The 23,832-nt window shown below is 35.8% G+C and overlaps 2 protein-coding genes across 3 annotated transcripts; both read right to left on the bottom strand.

Moving 5' to 3' along the window:
* LOC105178212 (ubiquitin domain-containing protein DSK2a) lies at nt 374–10,512 on the bottom strand. 2 transcript variants are annotated; one of them, XM_020699020.1, is made up of 8 exons: nt 10,094–10,512; nt 4,318–5,088; nt 3,366–3,580; nt 3,141–3,254; nt 2,124–2,179; nt 1,880–1,908; nt 1,198–1,281; nt 374–1,050 (listed from the first exon to the last, which is right to left on the bottom strand). In XM_020699020.1, exons 1-8 carry the CDS (start codon nt 10,329–10,331, stop codon nt 902–904), a joined length of 1,656 nt encoding a protein of 551 aa, XP_020554679.1. In that variant the 5' UTR covers nt 10,332–10,512; the 3' UTR covers nt 374–901. The 2 variants fall into 2 exon arrangements, with proteins under 2 accessions (XP_020554679.1, XP_020554678.1); XM_020699019.1 differs by having other exon boundaries at nt 1,198–1,290; nt 10,094–10,510.
* Nucleotides 14,572–22,897, bottom strand: LOC105178211 (proteasome subunit alpha type-6-like). The gene is made up of 9 exons (XM_011101631.2): nt 22,711–22,897; nt 22,465–22,559; nt 22,294–22,375; nt 21,344–21,440; nt 20,272–20,330; nt 20,101–20,183; nt 18,055–18,150; nt 15,351–15,410; nt 14,572–15,033 (listed from the first exon to the last, which is right to left on the bottom strand). Exons 1-9 carry the CDS (start codon nt 22,784–22,786, stop codon nt 14,941–14,943), a joined length of 741 nt encoding a protein of 246 aa, XP_011099933.1. The 5' UTR covers nt 22,787–22,897; the 3' UTR covers nt 14,572–14,940.

Below are 23,832 nucleotides of genomic sequence, written 5' to 3'. Positions count from 1 at the left end.
TCAACTGATAAGATAAGTTACTTATCTATTTATTTAATTTTTTTATATTATTTACTATATACACACAAAAACCATACGACCTAGCTCTGTCAAATTTAGGTGGAAAATTCGGTGCAACTTACCCATATAATTTAAGTAATCAACAAAACGCTGCAGTTCTCTTCACTTGATTAACCAGCATTATGTGCGTCCCCTAATCCCTTAATAGCTTGTATTTCTTATTTCATTCTTTTTTATATTGTACGTTTTAAATCAAAATTACTAACGCACTTAAAATCAACACTTGCCACATCAAATGAGATCACCATTCCTTTTACGACCAAACAAACCATCGAATGAGAAATTCAAGAGAAAAATGAAACCTGGACTAGGGGAAGAAATGAAATAATTTACTCGCACAAGAAATGATTCAAAATGCTAAAGAACTTCAATGGAGAACATCAAACTTAAATAAACTCTTACGGACTTGTGGTGGAATCGGCATATTTTCTGAAGTTCTCAAGGTTGCTCGGGAACAACGCCTGTACTTCCTAAATAAATTGCATTCGTTCTGATTAAGTGAGAACCTAACAAATAGTGACAATACTTGAATCAGCTGGCCTCCAGAATACACACCTTGAACCAGTCATAATAGATACTACGCTTAGGATCTCGGCCATATAAATGTACGAGAAAGAGGATTATGGAAAATGGGAGTGTATATTGTAGTTCACACTATATTTACATGATCTCGTTCTTATATATTTTCTTTTCCTTTTTAGTCCTGGGCAGGGAGGAGCATTGGGAAGCGTTTCAACAACCTCATATATATTCAAGTTCTTTGATCCCATAATACCAATGACGCCAAAATCCGTCCCCAAACCAGTGTAGCCATGTAAACCCAGGAGATATTAACTTCACTCTACTGGCCAGGATTTCCCAGAAGTCGCTCCACAGCAGCATGGATGTTTCCTGCAGTGGCGATCAGTGCTCGGATGTTTTCTTGGGTATCAAAGAAGCCCATTTCCTGTAACTGAGAGAGTTGTGCGGCATATAATTCTTCAGGGGGCGCTGTAGTAAAACATAGAACAAATATACAATCATGAGTGCTTTAGATATAGAGTGTGAGTGTGAGTGTGTGTGTGTGTGAGAGAGATAGAGAGTGAGAGAGAGAGAGAGAGAGAGAGAGAGAGAGAGAGAGAGAGAGAGGGATGTGACCTTGAGATCTGTTTGGAGTTGTGGTGCCACCAACAGCCCCAAGTCCACCAAACATGTTCATCAACATATCCAATCCGACATTGGCTGTTCCAGCTAACATATCATAGCAAATATGTGAGATAAACAACGAAAACTAAGAAATATATGCAACTAGGATTTCAGTTGACAAGGGTTGCAGATTCTGCCAGCATTGGTCCAAAATGTTAAAAACAGCCACTTCCTCAGATTAAGGGGGGGCGATTTTTTTTCTTTTTTCCCCCCAGCTAAAGCTCATCAAACATACAGCCATTTTCAAATTAATAAAACGCTTTCTCATGGAAACATATGAAGAAAATGAGTATTGTCAGTGGCTTGGCTTTGCGAACAAAAAAATAAACCGAAAATGTGTTACATCTCAAGTATACCTCAATGAACAAAAGCTGCATACAACCCGTAGCAGATCACTTGCTTACAATATCCTCAACTATTTTTGTTTTTCCCATAAGCATTTCTTTTTACAACAATCTCCAAACTAAGTTGAATTTCAGGATCAAGGCACTTATATACAGGGAATGAAAATTTGCTACACAGAAACAGGTAATATCAGATTATTAAAATAGTGGAACATAAAGTCATACCAAGTCCATCTCATCTAAAATTAAATGTAACATAGGCGGAATGCAAATTCATGTCATAATCTTACCTGTTCCACCAGCATTTTGTCCTGGTTCTCTGCAATATACAGTGAATCAGTTAATTAATTAACAGAATTGCAACTCTGGAGTTTGGGGTATCACTTCACAAGTATCCAGAGAACATGCCGAATATTTGAATCCGAGGGGTGCCAAGAATTCAAATGCAACAGGACAGTGCCAAAATATGTTGAAGTATAGAATTTCAGCCACCAAGTTCCCCAGAGTTCATATAAAAGAAAAAGTCATACTTACCGAGATGTCTGGTTACGAAGTTGAGATGACAGAGCTTGGTGAAAATTCAGAAGTTGCTGAGACATGAGGAAAGTAAAGAATTCAAAGGCCTAACAGGAATGGGGAGCAGAAAATAGATTATATGAAACAAAATTATATATGAATATCTGATTGAGTTTCCACACAGAGAGTCACATTTGGCTAAACATTATTCACTATGTTTCTAGTATCACATATAGCCTCCAACATTATCTTCTACAGAACCCACGCATAAAACCTTAGAATATGCTTCTGCTGATGCATATCAATTTTTTATTTCATACATGTCTTCTTCAAATCTTCGAGTAAATGTAGCACCTCAATCCAAGAAGCAACTCAAACAAGGAAAGAGGAAATGACAATTCAAAGGAGTATGAATTGGTAATCGATTGCATACAATCATCACCAAGAAAGGGACTATGACTGGTCACTGAAGTATAGCCTACAATCAAAGAATTCTGCATTCTCGTTTAAGGAACTATGACCACTTCGTCATCACCAAGAGAAAAGAAAACAGAGACAAAACAATACCATCCTTCTAACACATTTACAAGTGAAAAAACTAGAGGAGTGAAGGAGAAGCTGCACCATTTAAGACAACATTAAACCAGAAGAATATAAAGTACCTACTATGATAGATTTAACTCATAAAGACAGCTGAAGAGAGTTCTAAATGGTGATAATTCATTTACAACAACATAAAAATACATACAAGTAGAAAATATAAACGCAAATCTGTGCCTTCTTTCTCGTTACCTACCCAAACCCCTCACCCTTCTGTAATGGGTTCATCAGATTGCATTTCCACCAATAAGTCTTTCACACTTTTCAACAGGGATACCATTTCTCCTATATGTTTATCAATGCAGTGGCACGAAATCTAAAACTCCCACTAGCATTGCACACACATTTCCCAGATAGCTTGCATTCAGGGCAACCACACATTACAAACGAACAACCATAGATGTTGCAAGCCAGGAATATTCATCGAAGATTTACCTGCATTGTCTCAGGAGAAGTCAATTGACGAATAAAATCAGGATTTTGCATCATATCTCTAAGCTGAGGATTGGAATCAAGCATGCTCTGCAGCTGCGGATTGAGGCCAAGTATCTGACATCCACGCATGGGAACAGCATGAGATTTGAGGAGAAATGTACCACAGAAAAATAAAGGAAAGGCAAGAGAGAAACAATCCAATAGTCAAAGAGAACTTAGCAACACCTGATTCATGTACTGAGGATTAGATAAGAGATTACGCATCATCTGAGAAATGGTGGGATTTTGCATTAACTGATTAAAAGAGGTGAGATCTGGTACAGAACCCAGCATTTGCTCAAAACCTGGAAAACCAGGTCCACCCAAGCCACCAGGTGACACAGGCCTCACCTCACCAGTAGGGTTGGACCTCACACCTGAGTTTGTCTGCGTTCTTCCAGCTGCAAAATTTCAGTTTAAGAACACTAACAAGGCTGTTCCAAAAACTTCACTGAACAATTATACAAATATATATCTGAAATTGAAAACTGAGTATTTGAATTGAATTGAACCCACTGAAAACAAACAACTAATACAAATTTGACAAGACAAATTAATCTTTAGGAACAATTCGAAGATGTGTTGGCCTCAGACAGGATAGCTTTGTATACTAAATAATAAGATCTGAAATATTTTGATAGCTTGCTGAACTCTTTTTTTGTCCCAGTTTGTCTCATTTAATTGTTAGAAGTCCTTACTGGTCCATTGAATGGTCACAAGATACACATTACAAACTCTTACAATCTGAAGCAGAAACATACACCCAAAAAGAAAAAAGAAAAAAGAAAATGGAACTCACAGAAAAATCAGTCAGTATTGACAGAAAACAGGAAACAAACATAATAACATCACATCTAGAGCACTAGCAGCTCCAGTCCAGTTACTGTATATAACAAGTCTTATACATAATATTCTGTAATTTAACTTCTGTAAACAATTAAACAGATAAGTTAGCAAAGAAAGCAAGGAAAAGTTCTTATGGAGTAGCACATTCCACCTAATATGCCCCAAGTCAACCTAATAGGACTTAATAGAAAAGGGACTGGTAAGGATACTTCGCTCAATACTTGTAGCAAAATTAATCACTAGCTAACAACACAACCATAAAACTAAATAGTGTGGGCAGAACAAGACTTACTTCCAGTAGAGACCCAAGGATTGGGAAGTGGATTTGTATTTGGAGCAGGGGAATTGGTTGTACTTTCAGGTCCAGGAGTCGTGGTACTGGTGGAGTTCTCTCTTCGGGGGGCCCCACCTTGAGCTCCCAACAGAGCCGCAAATGGATTTGATCCCAAGTCAGAACTATTGTCACCTGTCATGGTTGTTGCATTAAGGAAGGGTTCTTGCACATTCTCATACATTCTTCTCAGCATGTTAAAACCCTCAGGAGAAGATTCAATATTGCTCATTGCCCTGTCAGTGTTGCGCATCATCTCACGCATTATTTCAGGGTTCCGTGCTGCCTCCATTGTCTGACGTAGGGTCGCGGGATCATTAAGTATGTGTGCGAGCTCCGGGTTACGATCCATGACCTCACGCATTTGAGGATTGTTCACAATAAAGTTACGAATGGTTTCAGGATCATTCATTAAATTCTGAACTAGAGGCATATTTAAAAGCTCTCTAATCATGTTGGGGTTTTGAGTTAACTGTTGCTGCATCTGTTCCATCTCAGGAAGTGCAATTCCAAATAAACCATTGCTGTTTCCTAGACCATTGAGGCCGAGTCCAGGAAACAATGAAGACCCAGAACCAGATCCTCCAAGTGATCCACCTTGATTAGAGCCACCATCCGTGGTTGAAACTGGATTAGCACTTCGAGCCCCAGCACCAGTTGTAGCTGCACTATCTGCAGGCGCAGCTGTTGCAAAACCTCGAACCAAGTGGACAGTGTGATCGGCCTCCAGACCTATAAATCAAACAGAACAGAAGGATTTAATTATGCAAAACTCCATTTGACAGCTAGCATATAACTGGAGAACATTATGTGTCAAGCTTTAACGATTTTATACTTAAGCAAGAGGTAAAAAAATTTGATTGAGGTACAGCTCAGGAGAGAGTAGAGAGAGCATAAGGAAAAGAAGTAGAAACTTAAAAGTTAAAACGTTCAAGATAGAAATGATGAGAGAGATATATACAAGGTCAGTACTTACCGTGGTGTCACCAGTTGACGTGACATCAAACAGCACATGTATGGCTACAAAGTGCCAAAACAAATGACTTTCCTTAAGAGACCCATGTGATTCGTGCGCAACAAATACTAACAGTGTCATCACCAATATCATCTCACTTCATATACCATGATGTCACCAGTTCTGATGTGACATCAAACAGGCAAATGTATGGCTCCTAAGTCCCAAAACAAATTACTTCCCTCAAAAGACCCATGTGGTTCATGCGCAACAAATACTAACAGTGTCATCGCCAATCTCATCCCAGATAAAATTTTATATTACAAGTTAAATTTGCAATTATCTACTCTAACATCAGTGTTTTCCAAATTTCTTCCAAAGCATCCTCATTACATAGTAAAGTTATGCCCAAAACGATATGCCAAATTTTCCTGTCCTGACTTGATCACTAGCAGTTGGAGATCTGATTAACACAATTCAGCCTTGCCATCCAAATGAACTGATGCCAAAATTAAACCACCTAATTCCATTTGGAAATGTTAATCTTCTGTTTTCAGAAACATATTCTATACCAAATTTGAGTAAGGAGTCAAAAGTAAGGTCGTGTCTAAAACAAAATTTAGTGGCAATGCTTATATAATTTCAAATGAGAGTGGGTATGATCAATAATTACATTAACCACAAAGAAAGGTAGTTGAATTAAACCTTAAAACTAAGTAGAAGTAAATACGAGTATATAGAAAAGATGATTTACATTTTGGCAGTAGCAAGAGCAGATTTCTCACTTGACTATTTTCTTTCCTTTCCTCTATCTATGTAATATAGTAAATTCTACCCCTTGGAGGCTAGTCTTAAAAGAAGACCCATCAAATTAGCCCATCATTAGAACATGGGTAGAGCACATAAACTATTCAAACAGTCCCTGCAATAATGTTATACCAAGGAAGAAAATGTAAAAGAGCTGGGAAGCAACTTAGAGGAAAGATGCAATTTTCACCAAAGCAGCATCACAACTAGTTCTGACAGCATTGTTTAGCTTAGGTGATTAACAAAACTATATAACAAATAAAAAAGATGAACCAATGGAATTGAGACCACTGTGCTATTAGTTACAGTTACTCAGTTAGTACTAATTAACTGACTTGGTACAAACCAACTTAGAATGTAATACAAAATGGCTACAACTCTAAGGAGCTTAGATCTATTTTCTCTTTCTGTTACCAGTAGCTTCTAAAAATGTAATCAGTTCAAATGATTCTTGAAGTAATGCATTTGGTTGTACTTCTTTCTTTAGCTACCTCTCCTCTCTTCTTCTCAACTCCTTCTCTCTCTCTAGCTTAGAACATTACATTTGGTATTCAGAGCCAGGCTTTCTGAGCTTGCACTATTCAGCAAACAAACACAATATACAAGCAGAGAAAAAAAAAAGGAAAAGAAATGGTGGATGACACTAGGCTGAAAGAGGTCCTAAAGGTTCAAAGGAAACAGGAACTATAGCTAATGAATGAAAGGGCCCCAAGGCAAGCATGTAAGCAACAGATACAACCTCAGTTTGATAGCATGATGAGCATCCAGGCTGCATTGCAACATTCGTACACTGAGCTGGTTGATGGCCTAAGGCTGATCCAGCAACGGCTCCATGGTATCATATCCAGCAAGTGCAAAGTTATAATAAAATAAATCAGTTTTGGGGGGATGGTTTGACGGAACAGAATGAGAAGAGTCATCCCCTCAGCAACAGTCTCACTCGTTTCAGAATGACTCAAGCACCATGGGGTCACAGGACCAAGGTCACCCTATTCTAAATTTGAGTTTCCTAGATTCAATGGGGATGAGCCACGGTCTTGGATCAGAAAATGCATCCGTTACTTCCATATTGTGCACACAATACCTGAAGATGAGAAGGTTCCTTTGGCTTCAGTTCATTTGGATGGCAAGGCAGAACTGTGGTACCAAGGCCTTGCTGAAGGTAGAGGTATGCTTGGCCTCACTTCATGCAAGCCGTCTACGAAAGGTTCGATGGGAATGACCCTGGTGTGATATTAGGGGAATTCACTAAATTACAGCAGCAATTGAAACAGTGGAGAACTATATGGAAAAATTTTGAAGAATTAAAGTTCCATGTCATGATTTATAATAGTGAATTTCCCGAGTCTTTTTATGTCACATGTTTTCTGAATGGTTTAAGGCAGGATATAAGGAGACCCGTGGTAGCTGCAAGGCCTACGAAGCTACACCAAGCTTTGACAATAGCCAAACACAAGCAGCATACAGTGGACGGAATAATGGAAAGAGTTAACAAATCTACTAAATCCTCACAGACTAACAGAAATTTTACCAACCCCAAACACAACCCATTATGTACCATATACACTACATAAATCCTTTAAAATTCCCTACCAAAGCTACAGAATTCAGCCCACAAAACAGAAAGATTTTGACACATGCAAAGACGCAGGAGAGGAGTAAAAACTTGTCCTACTATTGTGATGAGCCTAAAAGCCCGGCCACAGATGTAAGCAAAAGGTCCTATGTTTTTATCATTAGTGAGGAGGAAGAGGATGCCATGGATTGAGTCCTGCAAGAGGATAACCATGGATTCAGTCCTGCAAGAGGATTCTCAAGTCAATGAGGAGTTGGAGGTGGAGGACATAACTGTGTCCTTAAACGCTATGAGTGGCACCACTGATCTTAACACTTTGAGGGTCAGGGGTGTGGTTTATAAAAAAAGGGATTCACCTGCTTATTGACAGTGGTAGTACCCACTGTTTCCTACATGAAGACACAGTTGTAAAGCTGAGGTGTAAGCTGGAGGGTATTACTCCAATGTCTGATGGCAGCAAATTGGCCAGTAAATTGTATTGTCCTGATTTTTCTTGGGGAAATGCAGGGGCACACCTTCTCTTACCCGGATAGAACACTGAGACTTGGACAGTGTCACATGGTACTGGGAGGGGTTGGCATAGTCCAGAAGAATTTGACTATGACATCATGATGGTAATAGTAACTAGGAAAGGGGGAGAAAGACATGAGGAGAAAGTTGTGCTCCAAGCTCAGACCACCCTACAGCCTCCTCAATTACATATGATCACAGCCAGGTCTGTGTAATCTGCTTAAGGATGGGACCTATGGTCTTGTTGGTCAATTATGTTCTAACAGTACAGGCCACTTGTGTTCTATCTCTATAGAGCAGACTTTTATTTCTGTTAATTTAATTGTTGAACCTTCTCATGAATTGTTGACATTGATTGATTCTTTTAGTGATGTGTTTCAGGAACACAAGCTACCACCTCACTGGGAAATTGAACATCAAATCCTACTGAAAAAGGATGGTATACCTAAGAAGATGCCTTCCTACAGGTATAGCTATGTACAGAAAGGTGAGATTGAAGTTATTATTAAGGGTATGCTTGATGCTAGAATTGTTAGGCGAAGTCAAAGCCCCTTTGGGTCACGCGTTCTCCTTGTCAAAAAGAAAGATTGTACTTGTAGAATGTGCGTTGATTATAGACACTTAAATACCATGATAGTGAAGCATAACTTCACTATTCCTATCATAGATGAACTCTTAGATGAGCTCCATGGTTCCTGTTTTTCCTCCAAGATAGATCTCATGTCTGGATAATATCAAATCAGAATGAAAACTGAAGATGTTTTGTAAGACAATTTTTGTTACGCACCAAGGCCACTACGAGTTCTTGGCCATGCCTTTGAACCTTTGTAGTGCCCCCTCCACTTTTTGATCTTTAGACCTTTGACAAACATCACAAGGTTGAACCCACTCCACCACATCAGTTTTCCACATTTCACTTCTCAGAAAACAAGTTTGTCACAGGCACACACCCTCACCTACTCTTCCTATTTACAATGACCATGGCCTATGCAGGTTTTATCCAGCTGCCATCTTGGTTTGATGTTTTATCCATCACCATAATGAAGCTGTTTCTCAGCTTCTCATCCAGTGGGAAGGCTTCTCACCTGCGCAAGCGACCTGGGAAAACTACCAGAGTATTGCGGCTCAGTTTCTTTCTCCCTAACCCTCGAGGACAAGGGTCTCAAAATCCAAGGGGCAATGTTGCAACCTTGGCTGGAGAAGGAAAACAAATCAGCCACCGAACAATTACAATCAATTTGGACAGAGAGATCAAGGGCTCGGTTACTAATCCACACGAAAGCATTTTGCGTAACTTGGGGACAATCCAATTTAAGAGGGGCGACGTCGTTTCAGTGAGCGAGTCCATCACATCTAACGACATAGATACATGCGATCCAACATCTACGACTTAAAGGAGCTAAGAGCATGCACAGTGCTCACTTCCATGGCAGCACCGCATCATGTTCCCAGCTGCATGCAATTTCCCCAATTATGTGTTTTGTTACTTCTTTTCTTTCTGTTGTTATTAAATTCCTTGTTAGTTAGATCTATTTTCTATTTCTGATACCAGTAGCTTCTATAAATGTAATCCCTGCAAATGATGAAGTAATGCATCTGGTTGTTCTTCTTTCTTTAGCTACCTCTCCTCTCTTCTTCGCAACTCATTCTCTCACTCTAGCTTAGAACATTACAGAAAATGACCAAATTAATCGATGAAAATCCAAATCTATTCCACAGAAACCAAAATCAAGTCACCCGCCGAGGTCGTATTCCCACAACCATACACTAGCGTAAGTTCCTTCCAAATTCATATCAACAAATAAATAGAACTGAAAAGATCCACCTTGTACAATTCTTCATAAACAAAATTGAGGGAAAAAGAATAGAGAAACCGTCAGTTAGTATACCGTAGCTTTGAAGGGTCTGATCGTCCTTCAAGATGCGGCCTTTGTAGATCAGACGCTGTTGCTGAAGGGGGATTTCACATTTCTCAGCAAGGATTGACTTGAAAAATTCAACTTTCGAGTTCAATTTCACCTGAACAGCGAATTTCGAGCCGTTCGAGCAACGGATGTTCACCGTCACCTCTTCCGTAACGGCGTTGCATGAATCGCCTCCTTCATTGGCCACGTCGCCCCCTCCCATTATACTAGTAGTGAACCTCGATCAGAAACCCGGAGAATCAAGTATGGATCAAGCGGCAGTGGAATTGTGAACCCTAGCCTTACGGGACTCAATTTTTCTCCCTCCTTTTCCTCTTCTTTTTAATTAATTTTTCTACTTGTCTCGAATATTCCGAGAGAGAGAGGAGAGAGGGCGGGTGTAAAAAGAGAATAAGTTAAAAACCAAGGTCCTAAAGCGCAATCAATTATCAGCAAAGGACTGCAATCAAAAAGCCCTTGGCGTGTGTTTCTTTCTGAAATATTCATGCGCTAACAAATTATATCCAACATATTTGTCCAATAACTCACCTACCCATTGCAATTTGCATGTAATTAGACAAGCCCATGATCACCATTATTCAAATTTGCAATCATTATAATAGAATATGAGCAGGTCCGTAGGTATAAAATATGAACCTATAAAATATAATACTAAAAAAGTTTATCCGTTAATTTAAAATCATTGAATTTGTAATATTTTTTTATAAATCAACCGACTGGATTTATTTATTATAAAAAAAATCTTAAATTTTGTTAATATCATCAAAGGGGTATTCACAAAGTAATTATGTTCAGTTTTTATCCGTTCTTATGAACAATTAGTGACTTAAGATTTCAACGTATTATCACAATTTCATTTGCAAGCACCAAAAAACACCTCATTTAACAATGGAATACTACAATGTATTTCCTTATCTCATTTTCACACTATAATCATTCAAAGCAAAGTATCAATCCAATACTGCATTCCTCATGAATTATTAGCAGCACAAATGACAGACTTCATACATCAAAATAATATGAATAAGAAATAGTACATATACAGATTCTACTGACCATTTACTTATTAAAAAATGTAGATTGTCGATGGTCTTAGTTTGTTGTGTGAGTTTTTTCCCAATTGATCGAGCTCCTAGTAAGATTTCAAATATTGACTCATTTTAATGTTCATATTTTCATAAATTAAGAATTGAAGATAAATACTTATGTCACTATGTTAACCAACGTTTTCTAGACAGGTTTGACAACACCTCTCTTCTAATTCACAAATTCTCTCCGGACCAAACTGAAACTGATACAGATACCACTTTTACTCCAAATATTCTCTTATGTCCCTAGTTTTACTTTCAATAAGAATCGTAAAAATTAAAATTTCTATACAGTGAGTTATTTAAATTTCAGTATAGTCTGGTCTAAACTACTAAAGATTTGTGTCCACTAATTCAAAATTCTCTTAAATGTTATATACTCTTTCGAAATCATAATATTTTCATAATCTCTTTTACGTACATACAAATTGAACATTTATATCTCAAGTTATAAGGTTTTTAATACACCTAATTTGAATTACAATAGAAACAGAGGAATAGAATATTTTTCATATTTTACCCCTTTAAACGAAAAATTTAGCTTATGCTCAAAACTAATATGGAATATAAAAATTCTCTCTTTTCTTCTCCCTCTCTCCCCACTGCCTCACTCTCTCCTTTCCCTTTTCTTGTTTAACGTCTATAGTTGATATAGATATATATAATTATGTGTATATATATATATATTTATATATACGTAAATGCTATTATATATAAAGGAATTATGATGAAAATTCCTCTCTTTCTTCTCCTTATTCCATCGCATCACTTTCTCATTTTCTTTTTTCTTTATTTTGTTTTGTTGATTTAAATATGTAGTATTTATAAGTATGTATATTCACTAGTTACTATGTTAACCCCACAATTTCTATTAGTTAAATATTTAAATGCCTACAATAATCTATCTTGTCATTTTTAATTTTTAATTAAACACAAAACACTGCATAAGTTATCGCACCGTATATCAATGTTCTTGTTCAAATAAGTGAGAAATCTATGTAAGAAATTTGCGGGTATACATTTGTAATAATTGATACATTCATATGATGAGTATCATATTTTATCAATGACAGACATATGTGTTTATGCACTTTAGTGGGTGCTTTACAAATGGATTGTCAAGTTCACATAATTGGCTAATAGGATCTGTCAAATGGAAACCCGTGAGGCATGATTGGTATGACCGGAACTCTTTAACTGCGATAGTACAAAAATTAGTCATTTGACCTGAGAAGCCATTACAACCTTGTATATGGGATGACTGTATTTTGGTCCTAACTGATGCGGCTGCGATATTGTGTGGTTGCCAAAAGTCATGTACTAGTATAGTCAGAACATGCATAGGAGTTGGTGCATTCCAATAAGGGATCCATTACCCATCATGAAATAACGATAATCTCCTATGTTCTCCAATGTTGATCCCCAAAAGTCTGTATACATAGCCGTCGATCTAATAAGAGGATGTTTCCTATGTTAATTAATAAGAAACACAATCAAGAGTGGACATAGTTTTCAAAGTAAAGTATTGGAAGTGCCCTAAATTTTGATAAGGAGATAGTTTGGTAGAAAAATCGTATCTATATGGTATCCGCAGTTTAAGGTATACACCATTTTCACCTATTTTTTAGTGACATGAACTGTTGCTAGACAGCCTCCTATGGTAATGAATACTTTTAGATTGAAGGATCAATCAAAAAGTGATTAATTGAATTAAATTTAATTAAGTTAAAGCAAGTTAATTGTCGAATTAAGTAATACAAGTACAACACTAGCTGAAAGCAGACCTATAACACACAAAACACTAACTATATTAAGAATTAGTTGGGGAATTAATTTTGATTGAAAAATTAATTATTTAATTAATTCTGAAAGAGAGATGATTAATTTGAAGGAGTTTAAATTAATTACTTAGATAATTAGACTATTTATTGAGGTCCCATTTGATAGGAGATCCACCATGTCAATAATTAGAATAACTATATATTTATATTTGGTATTTTTTTATTGAATTAATTAATTTTGGATTTAAAAACTAAATAAGAATTTGAGTTGGACTTGAAATTAATTGATTGAATTAATTTATTATTAATTCAAAATCAAAGTGCATTTTTAATGTGGTCAAGCTTAAGGGATCTCCAAAGGGTTGTAAGGACCTACCATGCAATGAGCACATTTGACTAGGGTTAGCTAAGCCCTTTGACTTGGACCAAACCACTCCCTCTATTGGCCAAGCATGCAAAGCTTCTTGGCTCCTTGTATGTCTTTATTTTATGTGTAGGGGTGGTAAATAAGCGGGTTAGTTCAGAGTTGAGTCGGGTCCAAATAGTTTGGGTTCAATATGTGTTGGGTTCAAATTGAGTTTGAATAATAGGTTGAAAATACGTTGGATTACAAATGGGTTGGATTGGAAGATGATAATCATTTCTTTATATTAATGTTAACAAAATTCAAAACTTAGATAATAATAAAATGACAATAGTTTTAAGCAACTTGTAATGTAATACGACTAAATTTGTATCATTTGTTACTAATGAAAGGCAATCACATTACATTAAATATTCATTTGTTAAATATAAAATGATAAGCTCATTTGTTATAATATTTTTAATGCAACTTATAATGTGATACGCCTAAATTTGTATTATTCATTGGTTGTGGAAAGTAATCGTGTTACATTAAATATTCATTTGTTAAATATAAAATGAAAAGCTCATAAGTTGTAACGTATTATAGAAATTGTATTTTCCGAAACAAATCATAAGACTAATAGTTGTGCAATCAATTTCTCCATAATTATTTGTAAAATTGAATTGTGAATTTTCAATCACAATCATAATAGCACATGTTAGCTCATTATAAATTATTATTAGATATTGATATTTGATATGTTCATTGAAATTTATAATATAATTGCATAGTCTCAATTTTTCAAAAAAAAAAATATATATATTAAATAGTTACATATGAATTGCAAGTTTTGACTATTTTATAAAATCCTTCAATTTTCTTTAATTTGTTTCTCATTAATTTGAAAATGATAGTTTACTAAATATATTTTGAAAAATTTGTTTCTCATAAAAAATATGAAAAGTTAGAAATGTATAAGTAGTTAGTAATATATAGTATAACTAAATTTAAGCAAATAAATAATAGATTGGACACTATTAAGACCCAACCCATATAAGATATATGGTGCAATCTTATTTTATCAAGGCAGATTCGTGGCAAGATAATGATCAATGTTCAAAAGCGGTATTATACCTATGAATTCCTGGCAAAAATTCGACGCCATGAAATGGCTTCATAGAAGACGTCGTCTCATGCTACAGAAGTTGAACAAAATGCCCAAAAACATAAAGAAAACCTCAACTCCATATTTCATATTTTTTATGAGAGAATAAACAGGTCAATTATCAGTATAGTCAGCAACGAGGAGAGATATACCACTCTTCATGACATGGCAAAGGCACAAGCCAATTTGCTTCAAGACAGAAAACAGACATGAGCGCAGTCTATGCAGGACTATGATATCAAGGGGACTAAAGTATGCTTGTTTTCGTATATGATAACCAACAGAACAAATGAGGTGCATAAATTTTATGATCGACTGCAGCCATCAAATGAACATGGATCCAAGGGAAATGTATTGTATGATTATCCGTATACAATAAGAACACCCACAACTCGCTACCCATCATCAGCATACAATGTAACTCATCTGGGTTAGTCGCGCTCACTGATTGCAGTCAGATGCTCGTCAATTTCTTCAGTTGACAAAACCTTGAAAACTGGATCTTCTTTCCTCACAACACCAACCTAGCAAAGATCAAATGATTTAATGAAGAAGCAATTCATTGTTCACAGTCTCAAGATAAGAGAAGTTGATTTGCCCAATTTTCATTAATACAATCAGGTTTTTGAAGATTCGGAAAGTTCAGGACCGAGCTTAGAAAAATAGTAGAGAATCAACTTTAGATGCCAACTTTTTGGGTGCAAATAAGTTGCTAACTTCAGAGCACGTTGACGAAATGTGAAAACAAAGAGCGATCAGCAGTCTTTTTGCAAAATAGAGAATAAACAACTATTGTAAAGAGAGTGGATTCAGTTTAGAGACCAGAAGACAAAACAATTACCTCAATTTCACTGGCCTTGAAATCTTCCTGTAGAACAGATTGCAGAGCTGAAATTGCAGTCTACAAATAAAAAAAGTAGAAATGTCAAAACGCTCAACCTTGATGTTAATGAGAAGATATACACACAAACAAACTCTTTTGCACTACTATCAGGAGAATGTGAATCACACAACCAAAGGCGTAGATTATGTAAGTACCATCTGTTCAGCTAGATCACATGCAGTACTCTAACTTTCGAGCACACATCTTTTCTGATTTTCTACAAGAATACTTTCTTAATCAAGAGTCATCATGCCCTTTTTAATTTCCTCTTCATCCAGACCCTCATCAAAACACTTAACGCAAGAAGGCTGCATTTACAATTATGGAGGCTAAGTGAATCTTCTTCTGCCCTGCTTCATCAAATAAGCTTCTTCGATTAATCATTATTATTTTATTCAATTTTTCCACTTAAATGATGTTCAGCATGTACAAGTCCCCGTATTTTTTTTTGGTTCAGACAAACATTGTTTAAGAAATAATACTTGTCCTTTGAATATTCTATGACTCTTTCATTATTACACCACCAAATAATGGATGATTAGAAAGTACTGGAAATGGATCAAATCACACTTTCCAACAGAAATACTCTAAACAAAAATCTGAAGAGTATTTTCCGAAAGAGGAAATTTAAACAAAAGCAAATTTATCGAACAGCATGTCATTAAACTTAAGACTGTTTACAAACACTATGTATAAGAACTTTTAGCTAATAGCTACTCTTTTGAGTGTGCACAAACAGAACGGCTATTGACATACTTTCAAGTCAAGCCAAAAAATTGCTACCCCTGTCTGCAAGAAGTTCTGTTTAAGTAACGATATGTACATTTAGCATACTGATTCTCAAGATAATAAAATTTTAACAGCACATATTCTTTAAGCATCTGAAGGAAGCTGTCATGGAGGTTCAGCAAAAAAGCATGATATAGAATCGTGGAATCTCTTTCCATCCTAGTTTTGCCCCATCACCTTTTTGTATCCAAAAATTGTATTTAGAAACAGCAAAAACAAAATGCCCCATCACTCAAGAAGACCAACTTTTGGTAAATGCTAGTAAAAAAGAGGAAAAAATAATAAGAGCTTTTCCTAAAACAAATTATTAATTATATCCAACCTGGGAAAAACAATACTGATGACATGGTCAATTCTAATCATCTCATAAAGTAGAACTGTAGCATGTACTCGTCAATTTTCATTGTACATTACAATATGTAAAATATAAGTTCAGACATTTGTGACATGTCATAGAGTAATAAAATACATCACCAGCCAGCCACTGAGAACCCGCTACCTTGTGCTTTAAGACTATCTCTTTAAGGTCAGAGATCAAGACATTTTACTCTTGCGCACACATGCTCCATCTATACGGAGGCAAAAGTGGATGACTAATCTAATATTGGAAATTCACCCCACATATATATAATATTTTTCCATCTTCTGAATCATCATTTGTCAAGATGTAAGGTTCCAGCACGCAATTTGGGTGTTACTAATGCAGAGACTTTGAGAAAACCAGGATAACACATTCATAAGATCCATGATTAACACACTAAGTCTTTTGGAAACTCCAGTCCAATTACCATTTCCATCATCACTAGCTCCAGATAACTTTCCAAATCACACTTGAAGGAACAACAGCATGAAGTATAGGTAATTTGGTTGGCAGATATAATCTTATCTAAAACATCGAAGTAGACATAGACAAAGGAATGCACACACATATGTTAATATTGCTGTCTGGAAGCTCTACGGTACAAATGAACAAACTTGTAGTCCCTAAAATATATTTCAGATTGAATGTTTTTTAAATTCTTAAATGAGTATCTGCATTTCAGTATACCTTTGTAATAACTATGAACCTTAATACCCCAAATTAGCTTCTGGACAAGGTGATAATTATTCTAGAGTCAACAATATAATGCTTTAGATATACATTTGGCTGAAACTCATCACCAAGAAGCTTTCCTACTGCCCTGTTAGTTAAAATCATGCATAATGTAGACGCTACTTGTAACATACTGAAAAGAGTAAAGGAAAGCCCATGCAGACATGATTTAACTGTGAGGCATAAAACTGTGTAGAGTGTGTGTCTCTAACAATTCCCATCACAAATGCACGATCCGAACAACTATGAAAATCATGTTACCCAGAAGAAAATGAAAGAAATAATAGATATAAATACCAAATAGCTCTGGCCAATTAAGACTGTCCAACTACAATGGTGTACCTAACATAGTGCCAGAAGCTTCATGACAAAGGCAGACACAGGACTAACGTAAAGACATGATGAATTGGAATATCAGAGACACAGAAAATGAGAAAATAATGAGGATTGTTACTTAGGATGATTAAGTACAAAACTATATATAGGGGTTAAGCTCATTGGAATCAAATCAAAAAACAAGAGAAACTCGAGATTATGTTCTGTAAGTACAACACATTACGAATAAATATACAGAATAGATGCATCCACATATCTAAAGTTTGAGATTTCCACTGTCATATGTTAGTTGCGTTTTATATACTTCGAGAGCAACACAGAGCAACAATGGAAAGAGTAAACAAGTTATCGAATTGGCGCATAGATTACAAACTATACTAAAACAATCAGATCAGGATCCAAAAACCAACGTCAATAAATAGCTCATTATGCATTCACTTTTACCTGCACAGTTTCATCAAAGGAGAATGCAGGATCATTTTTCATCTTCTTTTCTAAAAAGTTAATCGCTTCTTGCTCTTTCCCACCAGCGCTTGTTGCCTATCAGAAAACAAAATGGAAAGAAATGTTGTTTTCAACCCAAAACAGTGCCAAACAAAAAACAATACTAATGTAATGCCGTCTTCGATCTGAAAAAGGAAAGAGCAAAAATGCTGTCAATTCTTTTAGCAATGCCCATGAAGATCCCTTTCATTAGATCTCATTAACTTCTCAAGGGAACCAATGCATGATATTTCATGTTAGTATGGAATATTTCAGGAAGTTTCTTAGTAAGAACTCAACAAGGCCGGTAAAAATCCAGTTCTTTTAAGTTGGCTTAATCCCTTTTTAGGTATGTGCCTCAGGAGCAAGGCTGGCCTATCTTGTTGTTTCAAAGTTACAAGTCAATGGGCATTCTGGCAAAGCTTTACGGTACTCTTTCTTTATATCATTCGAGACAATACTATGTACGACTGGGAAATTCTATTACATATCTGATGACTAGTTTAATCTTATTTCAGTGCTTTTTCTTGAGCTGTACTGCAAGATCAAAGTTTTGCTTGAGCTGTACAAGATAAAAGTCCCATATAAAGTTCTATTTCACCCATCGTAATATAATCTATGATTCATCTTAAGAACATCTCCACGTTCAGGGAATCGCAAGCCATTTCTCTGTAAAAGAAAAAATATGGATTGGCTGATACTTCTCTCAATTAATGGAAGATGCCAATGCACAAAATCCATGTTGGATCTTCGAACCAGTGTAGATCATGTTGATAATAAATGAATGCGTCTAAATTGTGAAAGAAGAAAATCAGCAAAGACAGAAAACACTTATTAGTGAGCTAATTTTGAATGAGGAAAAGTTTACTTTAGAAGCAATTATTTGAAAAAAATGAATTTTCTTCCATTTATCTTTCCAAGAGCAAAGAAGATAAAATTAATTAATAAATCCATCATATCAGTACGGCAGTACCTAATTACCTTATAATATTCAATATCATTATGGGAAAAGTATTATCTCAAACCATTATTCCCTTCATCCCATTTATATCAGCTCATTTGACTCGGTAGAAAGCTTAGATGAAAAAAGGTGAAAACTTTGTGTATGTTACATTACTACCTTAAAATAATGGTCGATATTTAGTGGAGTTGCATTATTACTTTATACGAGGGTATTGCTGAAGGAAATTTTCTTTCTCAGAAAATAGAGCCTTATTTTGCAACACCCTGAAGAAGAAAGAAGAGTTAAAAGTTTGAGCAGAGGCACAAGAGGAAAGATAGCTTAACCACTGAGCAAGAACAGAATTAGTACAGAGTGTCTGAATTACATGATTTATTTGAAAAATGCCAAGCTCATAAGCCAACCAAGTATTTCAAGAACATTCTGTCACAAATGATGAATGCTCAATTGAGAATGTCAATAATGAGGGTCTCAGCCCATTAGAATTGTTGTTTAAAAGATTATATAATTTATCACTGCCAAGTCTAAGCAAATGCCTTACATACAAATTCCTACCAGTACCAAGATTCTTCATTTAATAAAAATTGACTGACAAGTAAAGTAGTCCCCATACACAAATACAGCATCTACAGACTTAAAAGTCCATGGATAAAAAATTAGTGACAGTCACAGCAAGGCTTACGGGTCCTTCCTATTCTGCCACAACTGAACATAGGAACTCAAAAGGCCACCTTGCGAACATAATAAAGCATGTTCGAGGCCAGCTGCTTATAGGAAACTTGGCTTGAAGGAGGATTAAGAGCAAGTTTTGTGTTATATGATTCAGTCAACTCTTAACATTTTCAGATACTAAAGATTTCTCTAAACAAACATCAGAATAGATGTCCGCATGCAATTGAAAGTTCAGTTGTAACAATTGTATGCAAATGGAAGATGCGGTAAAGGTATATGCATCTGAGGCAACATATCAACAAATGACAAAAATGGAATTATGAAATTTTCAAAAGAACAAAAGGTTCTATCTCAAAGATGATGTTCCTAATTACCTTATGACCGAAAAAATGACCAGCAGGATCACACTTGAAGAGCTGAGGACCTTTCTCTTCATCAATGCCCAATATCATTGCAACTTTATACAGAAAACAAGGCAAACCAATGAACAAAATGTATAATATGCAAGACAGAACATTTAGTTAAGCGAAGTGAATAGCACAAACCTACGCCAAGTGGTCTCATATATGCATGTTGTGTGTAAACCTGAGACTTGTCTGCAATCCTGCAGTGTTTGGACGCATTTACAACTAAAGATACACAGAAATACCGAACACAACACCTTAGATCAAATATTCAATGGATCTATTCTTATATGACTAGAAGTACATTTTACATCTCGGACAGTGTTTAAAAAGGTGAAACACATTGTGCCCAACGTGTGCAATTATATCCCGAAAATATTTACTGCTAATATTTAACAAATATTAAATTATAATAATTATTTTAACAATAAGCTAAAAGAATTATAACAAAATTAGTAGGAAAAAAGATTGTGTGAAGAAACATTGAGAAATATATGGCATAGAAAAGCATCAATACGAAGGTTACACATTTCCCGCTCTTGAGATAGTAAAGTATATTACTAGAATAGTTTTATATACTATAACCATGAGATAAATGAAGATGATTTTTGAAAAAATATAGCTTTTTAACTTTAAGAAATGTTTATAAAATGTTTTATCTGGACATTTTAAAATCGAAAAAGTCTTGGTTATCGCGTCTCTAAAGCATACACCCTAAAATTGGGACATAAGAGGCATGTGCCCCAAGCGCTGGAGCTTAAACCCATGCACCCCGAAGGAGAAGCGCCCAGCATTATCTCAAGGCTAACAACAATCATGCCTTGGGGTGATCCCCAAGGGGTATATACACGCCTTATAAAACCTGCTATTGCAAATCAATTATCCATGAAATGCTAACTAGCTATACCCAATCACATGCTTTTAAAGAGTTAAAGCACTGGTTTTCTGGAAAAAGGATATTGAAAGTGAAGGATGAATGTTATAAAGTTAGCTTGATAGTATGGAGCATTTAGTTGGAAAGTAGGAACGTCATCCTAGGATTACATAAATTCTAGGTCCAGGCCATTGTTTTTGACAAATTGGGCATCATACATCTGGAGCACATCCTTGTTAGCAAAACTACTTGGCTTCAAATGAACACAAAGGAGAAAATCAGATTCTAAACTGTAAGGCATTCAGTGCACAGAGAGAAAGCATTAGTAAATTAGGATACCATCGTGCCAAAGCATCAACAGGCATTTCGTATCCATATCTAAAACGGAACTCAGCAGCCTCATTTCTTGCTTGTTGAACCAAAGTCCTTGCATCAGCTGAACAGAAAAGGAATAAAAATCAACTATCAATATAAAGAATGTGAAGGAATATTGCCACAAAGTTTTTCACACACTAAATATTACGCAAACATATGGATCAATACTCTAATTTAAACAGGCTTCACTTGAAATTTGCATCTTGAACATAAAAATAACAGAAATATTTGGACCAATTAAAAATTTATATATTGGTCGTAACCAATCAGCGAAAACCTATGACTTCATCAGCATCTCCCACTTCCTCCAAACTATCATTGTGTGCCAAATGAAAATTGCCATTACATGAAACAACATTTTTTAACCAAAAGATGACAAATGAATAAATATCAGATGTTTCATTCCATTTTCAAGTTATTCTTGTTTTCCGGTGGTTTTGTTCTTTCTCAAAAGCAAAACCAAACATATTCCCCTTTTTCCAAACCTCATCATCTAAAAGTATTATTGAAAAATTCCAAATCATTAAAATACTTGTATCTAGATATATAAAAATATATTTCAATTGTTTTAATTATATATATCTTTATAAACAAGTAAAAAATCATTACATCAATTAAAAGTATATGTTTACATTTCAATCATTAAAAGCTTGATGCGACATTACTATCCCTAACAAGTTATTTCCATGAAAAAAGCTATCTAGAAACAAGTGCAATGTACATCATATTCCCCATTTACATTTTCTCAAAAACTCCTATCTGCAAGCCCACTTCCTCCCCAGACCTTCCAAATTACTCCCAAACCAAAGTAGGCCAGAGGTCTGATCTTAATGCATTAGTATGACTAATTAATTCTCATCATCCCCATTTACAAAATTTACATACACGCGAAGAGAGAGCAAACCAAAAATTACCTGTCATGCCAGTGGCCAACAAACCGAGGTACTTAGTAATGGGAAACAAATGGGTGATGCTTGTCTGATCCAAAAGCTTGTCCTGCTCACAAATTACCAATTGATAATTTCAACCCACAGAATAGAAGTTAAAAGAGAAAACTAGAAATAATTAGTAAAAAAAAAACTCACGGGAACTTTCTTCTGAGTAACAACACAGACTGAATCCGCCCCTCGGACGCCAATCGAGGTGATTCCGGCAGCCTTAACAGCCTTGAACGCATATTCTGCATAGGTTATGCAGTTATAAATTCAGGAACACTAATATTACGGAAACCCACAAAACAAGCAAGTAATAACAATACCTTAAAACAAAATTGGCGCATTAAGCTCGGAAAAATACAAAAAGTCGGACTCTGGCAAAGTAGAAATGCTTACCAACTTGGTAGAGACGTCCTTCCGGAGAGAAGATCGTTATGTGTCGATCGTATCCGCCTCCACTTCCACGGCTCATCCTTCAATTTCCCTCTAAGATTTTGATATTTTTCTCTTTGTGTGCTTTTCCCTTTGGTTTTGATTCGTGATTTATGTTGGGGAGAGCCTATAGTGGGCTTTTAGAAGACGAAGAAGCTTTGCGCCCAAGACAGACAGAGCAGAAGAAAGAGCATCTCAAAGGCAATTACTGAAATACCCCCAACCTTCACAGACTCTGTCGTCGTTTTATTCAACATTTCTAATTTCAGTTCCGGCATTTTTAATAGGATAAAAATATTTTATTTTAATATTTATGAGAGAAATTATAAATATGTTTGATTGTGTGTTTTCAACCTAGATTTGAAGAAGTGAAAAATGAGAATTTATTTGAATTGGGATTTTGAAATAATAAATATATAGGTATTCTGTAAATATAATTTTTTAAAATTTATATTTGTTCCTCGTTACAACCACCCTCCTCCACTTACCCGTACAATCCTTCTTACTCCTTTCTTTGTCTCTCTTCCATCACCATCTGTCTTTGCTAACTTTTGTTTTCTTTTTCTCGTAATTGACTATTTGGGCTTCCTCAATTTCTATCGTAATTTCATAAAAAGATCCCCAACACGAAAGGAAATCCAACAGCCGTCAAGCAGAAATTTTCAGCAAAATACGTAAGAAACAAGATAGATTTTTTACAAGTTCAATGCTAGCAGCGGTGGAAAGATTTCCTTGGAGGAGTACAAGTAAGCCCTCAAAGTCCTTAGAGGAAGAGTGCCTACAAACATAGAGGTTGCAGTCATTGCGGGCAGCGGACGTGATCTGAGATAGATTCATGGACCTGGAAGAGTGTGAATTAGGGGTGAGGTAGGTATCAGAAATTGGAACAATTATGCTAGAGATGGTGTTTCCAGCACTATTTGGACATACATACCCAATGAGAATGGTCAAAACAAACGGGATCATTCAAAAAGTTGGAAATTAAAAATTGAGGTTTGAGATTAGAAACAAACGCCATACGCACTCACTAATGTTTGGTTTCATCCCCCCCCCCCCCCCCAGTTCCGGCTCTTTTTTTTTTGTTTC

This window comes from Sesamum indicum, linkage group LG15, assembly GCF_000512975.1.
Source record: "Sesamum indicum cultivar Zhongzhi No. 13 linkage group LG15, S_indicum_v1.0, whole genome shotgun sequence".
Lineage (NCBI taxonomy): Eukaryota > Viridiplantae > Streptophyta > Magnoliopsida > Lamiales > Pedaliaceae > Sesamum > Sesamum indicum.
This window is presented reverse-complemented; position numbering and strand designations above follow the sequence as displayed.

Bases quoted from the DNA above. Each gene is read 5' to 3' on its own strand.
- LOC105178212 (XM_020699019.1), bottom strand. From the start codon at position 10,331: ATGGGAGGGGGCGACGTGGCCAATGAAGGAGGCGATTCATGCAACGCC. The intron at 3,255-3,365 runs GTGTTGCTAAGT...CGTGGATGTCAG, and splicing joins ATCCTCAGTACATGAATCAG to ATACTTGGCCTCAATCCGCA. The intron at 1,051-1,197 runs GTCACATCCCTC...GTTTTACTACAG, and splicing joins AACTCCAAACAGATCTCAAG to CGCCCCCTGAAGAATTATAT.
- LOC105178211 (XM_011101631.2), bottom strand. From the start codon at position 22,786: ATGAGCCGTGGAAGTGGAGGCGGATACGATCGACACATAACGATCTTC. The intron at 20,331-21,343 runs GTATCCTAATTT...CAAACACTGCAG, and splicing joins GTTGATGCTTTGGCACGATG to GATTGCAGACAAGTCTCAGG. The intron at 18,151-20,100 runs GTAATTAGGAAC...GTTTTCTGATAG, and splicing joins GTCATTTTTTCGGTCATAAG to GCAACAAGCGCTGGTGGGAA.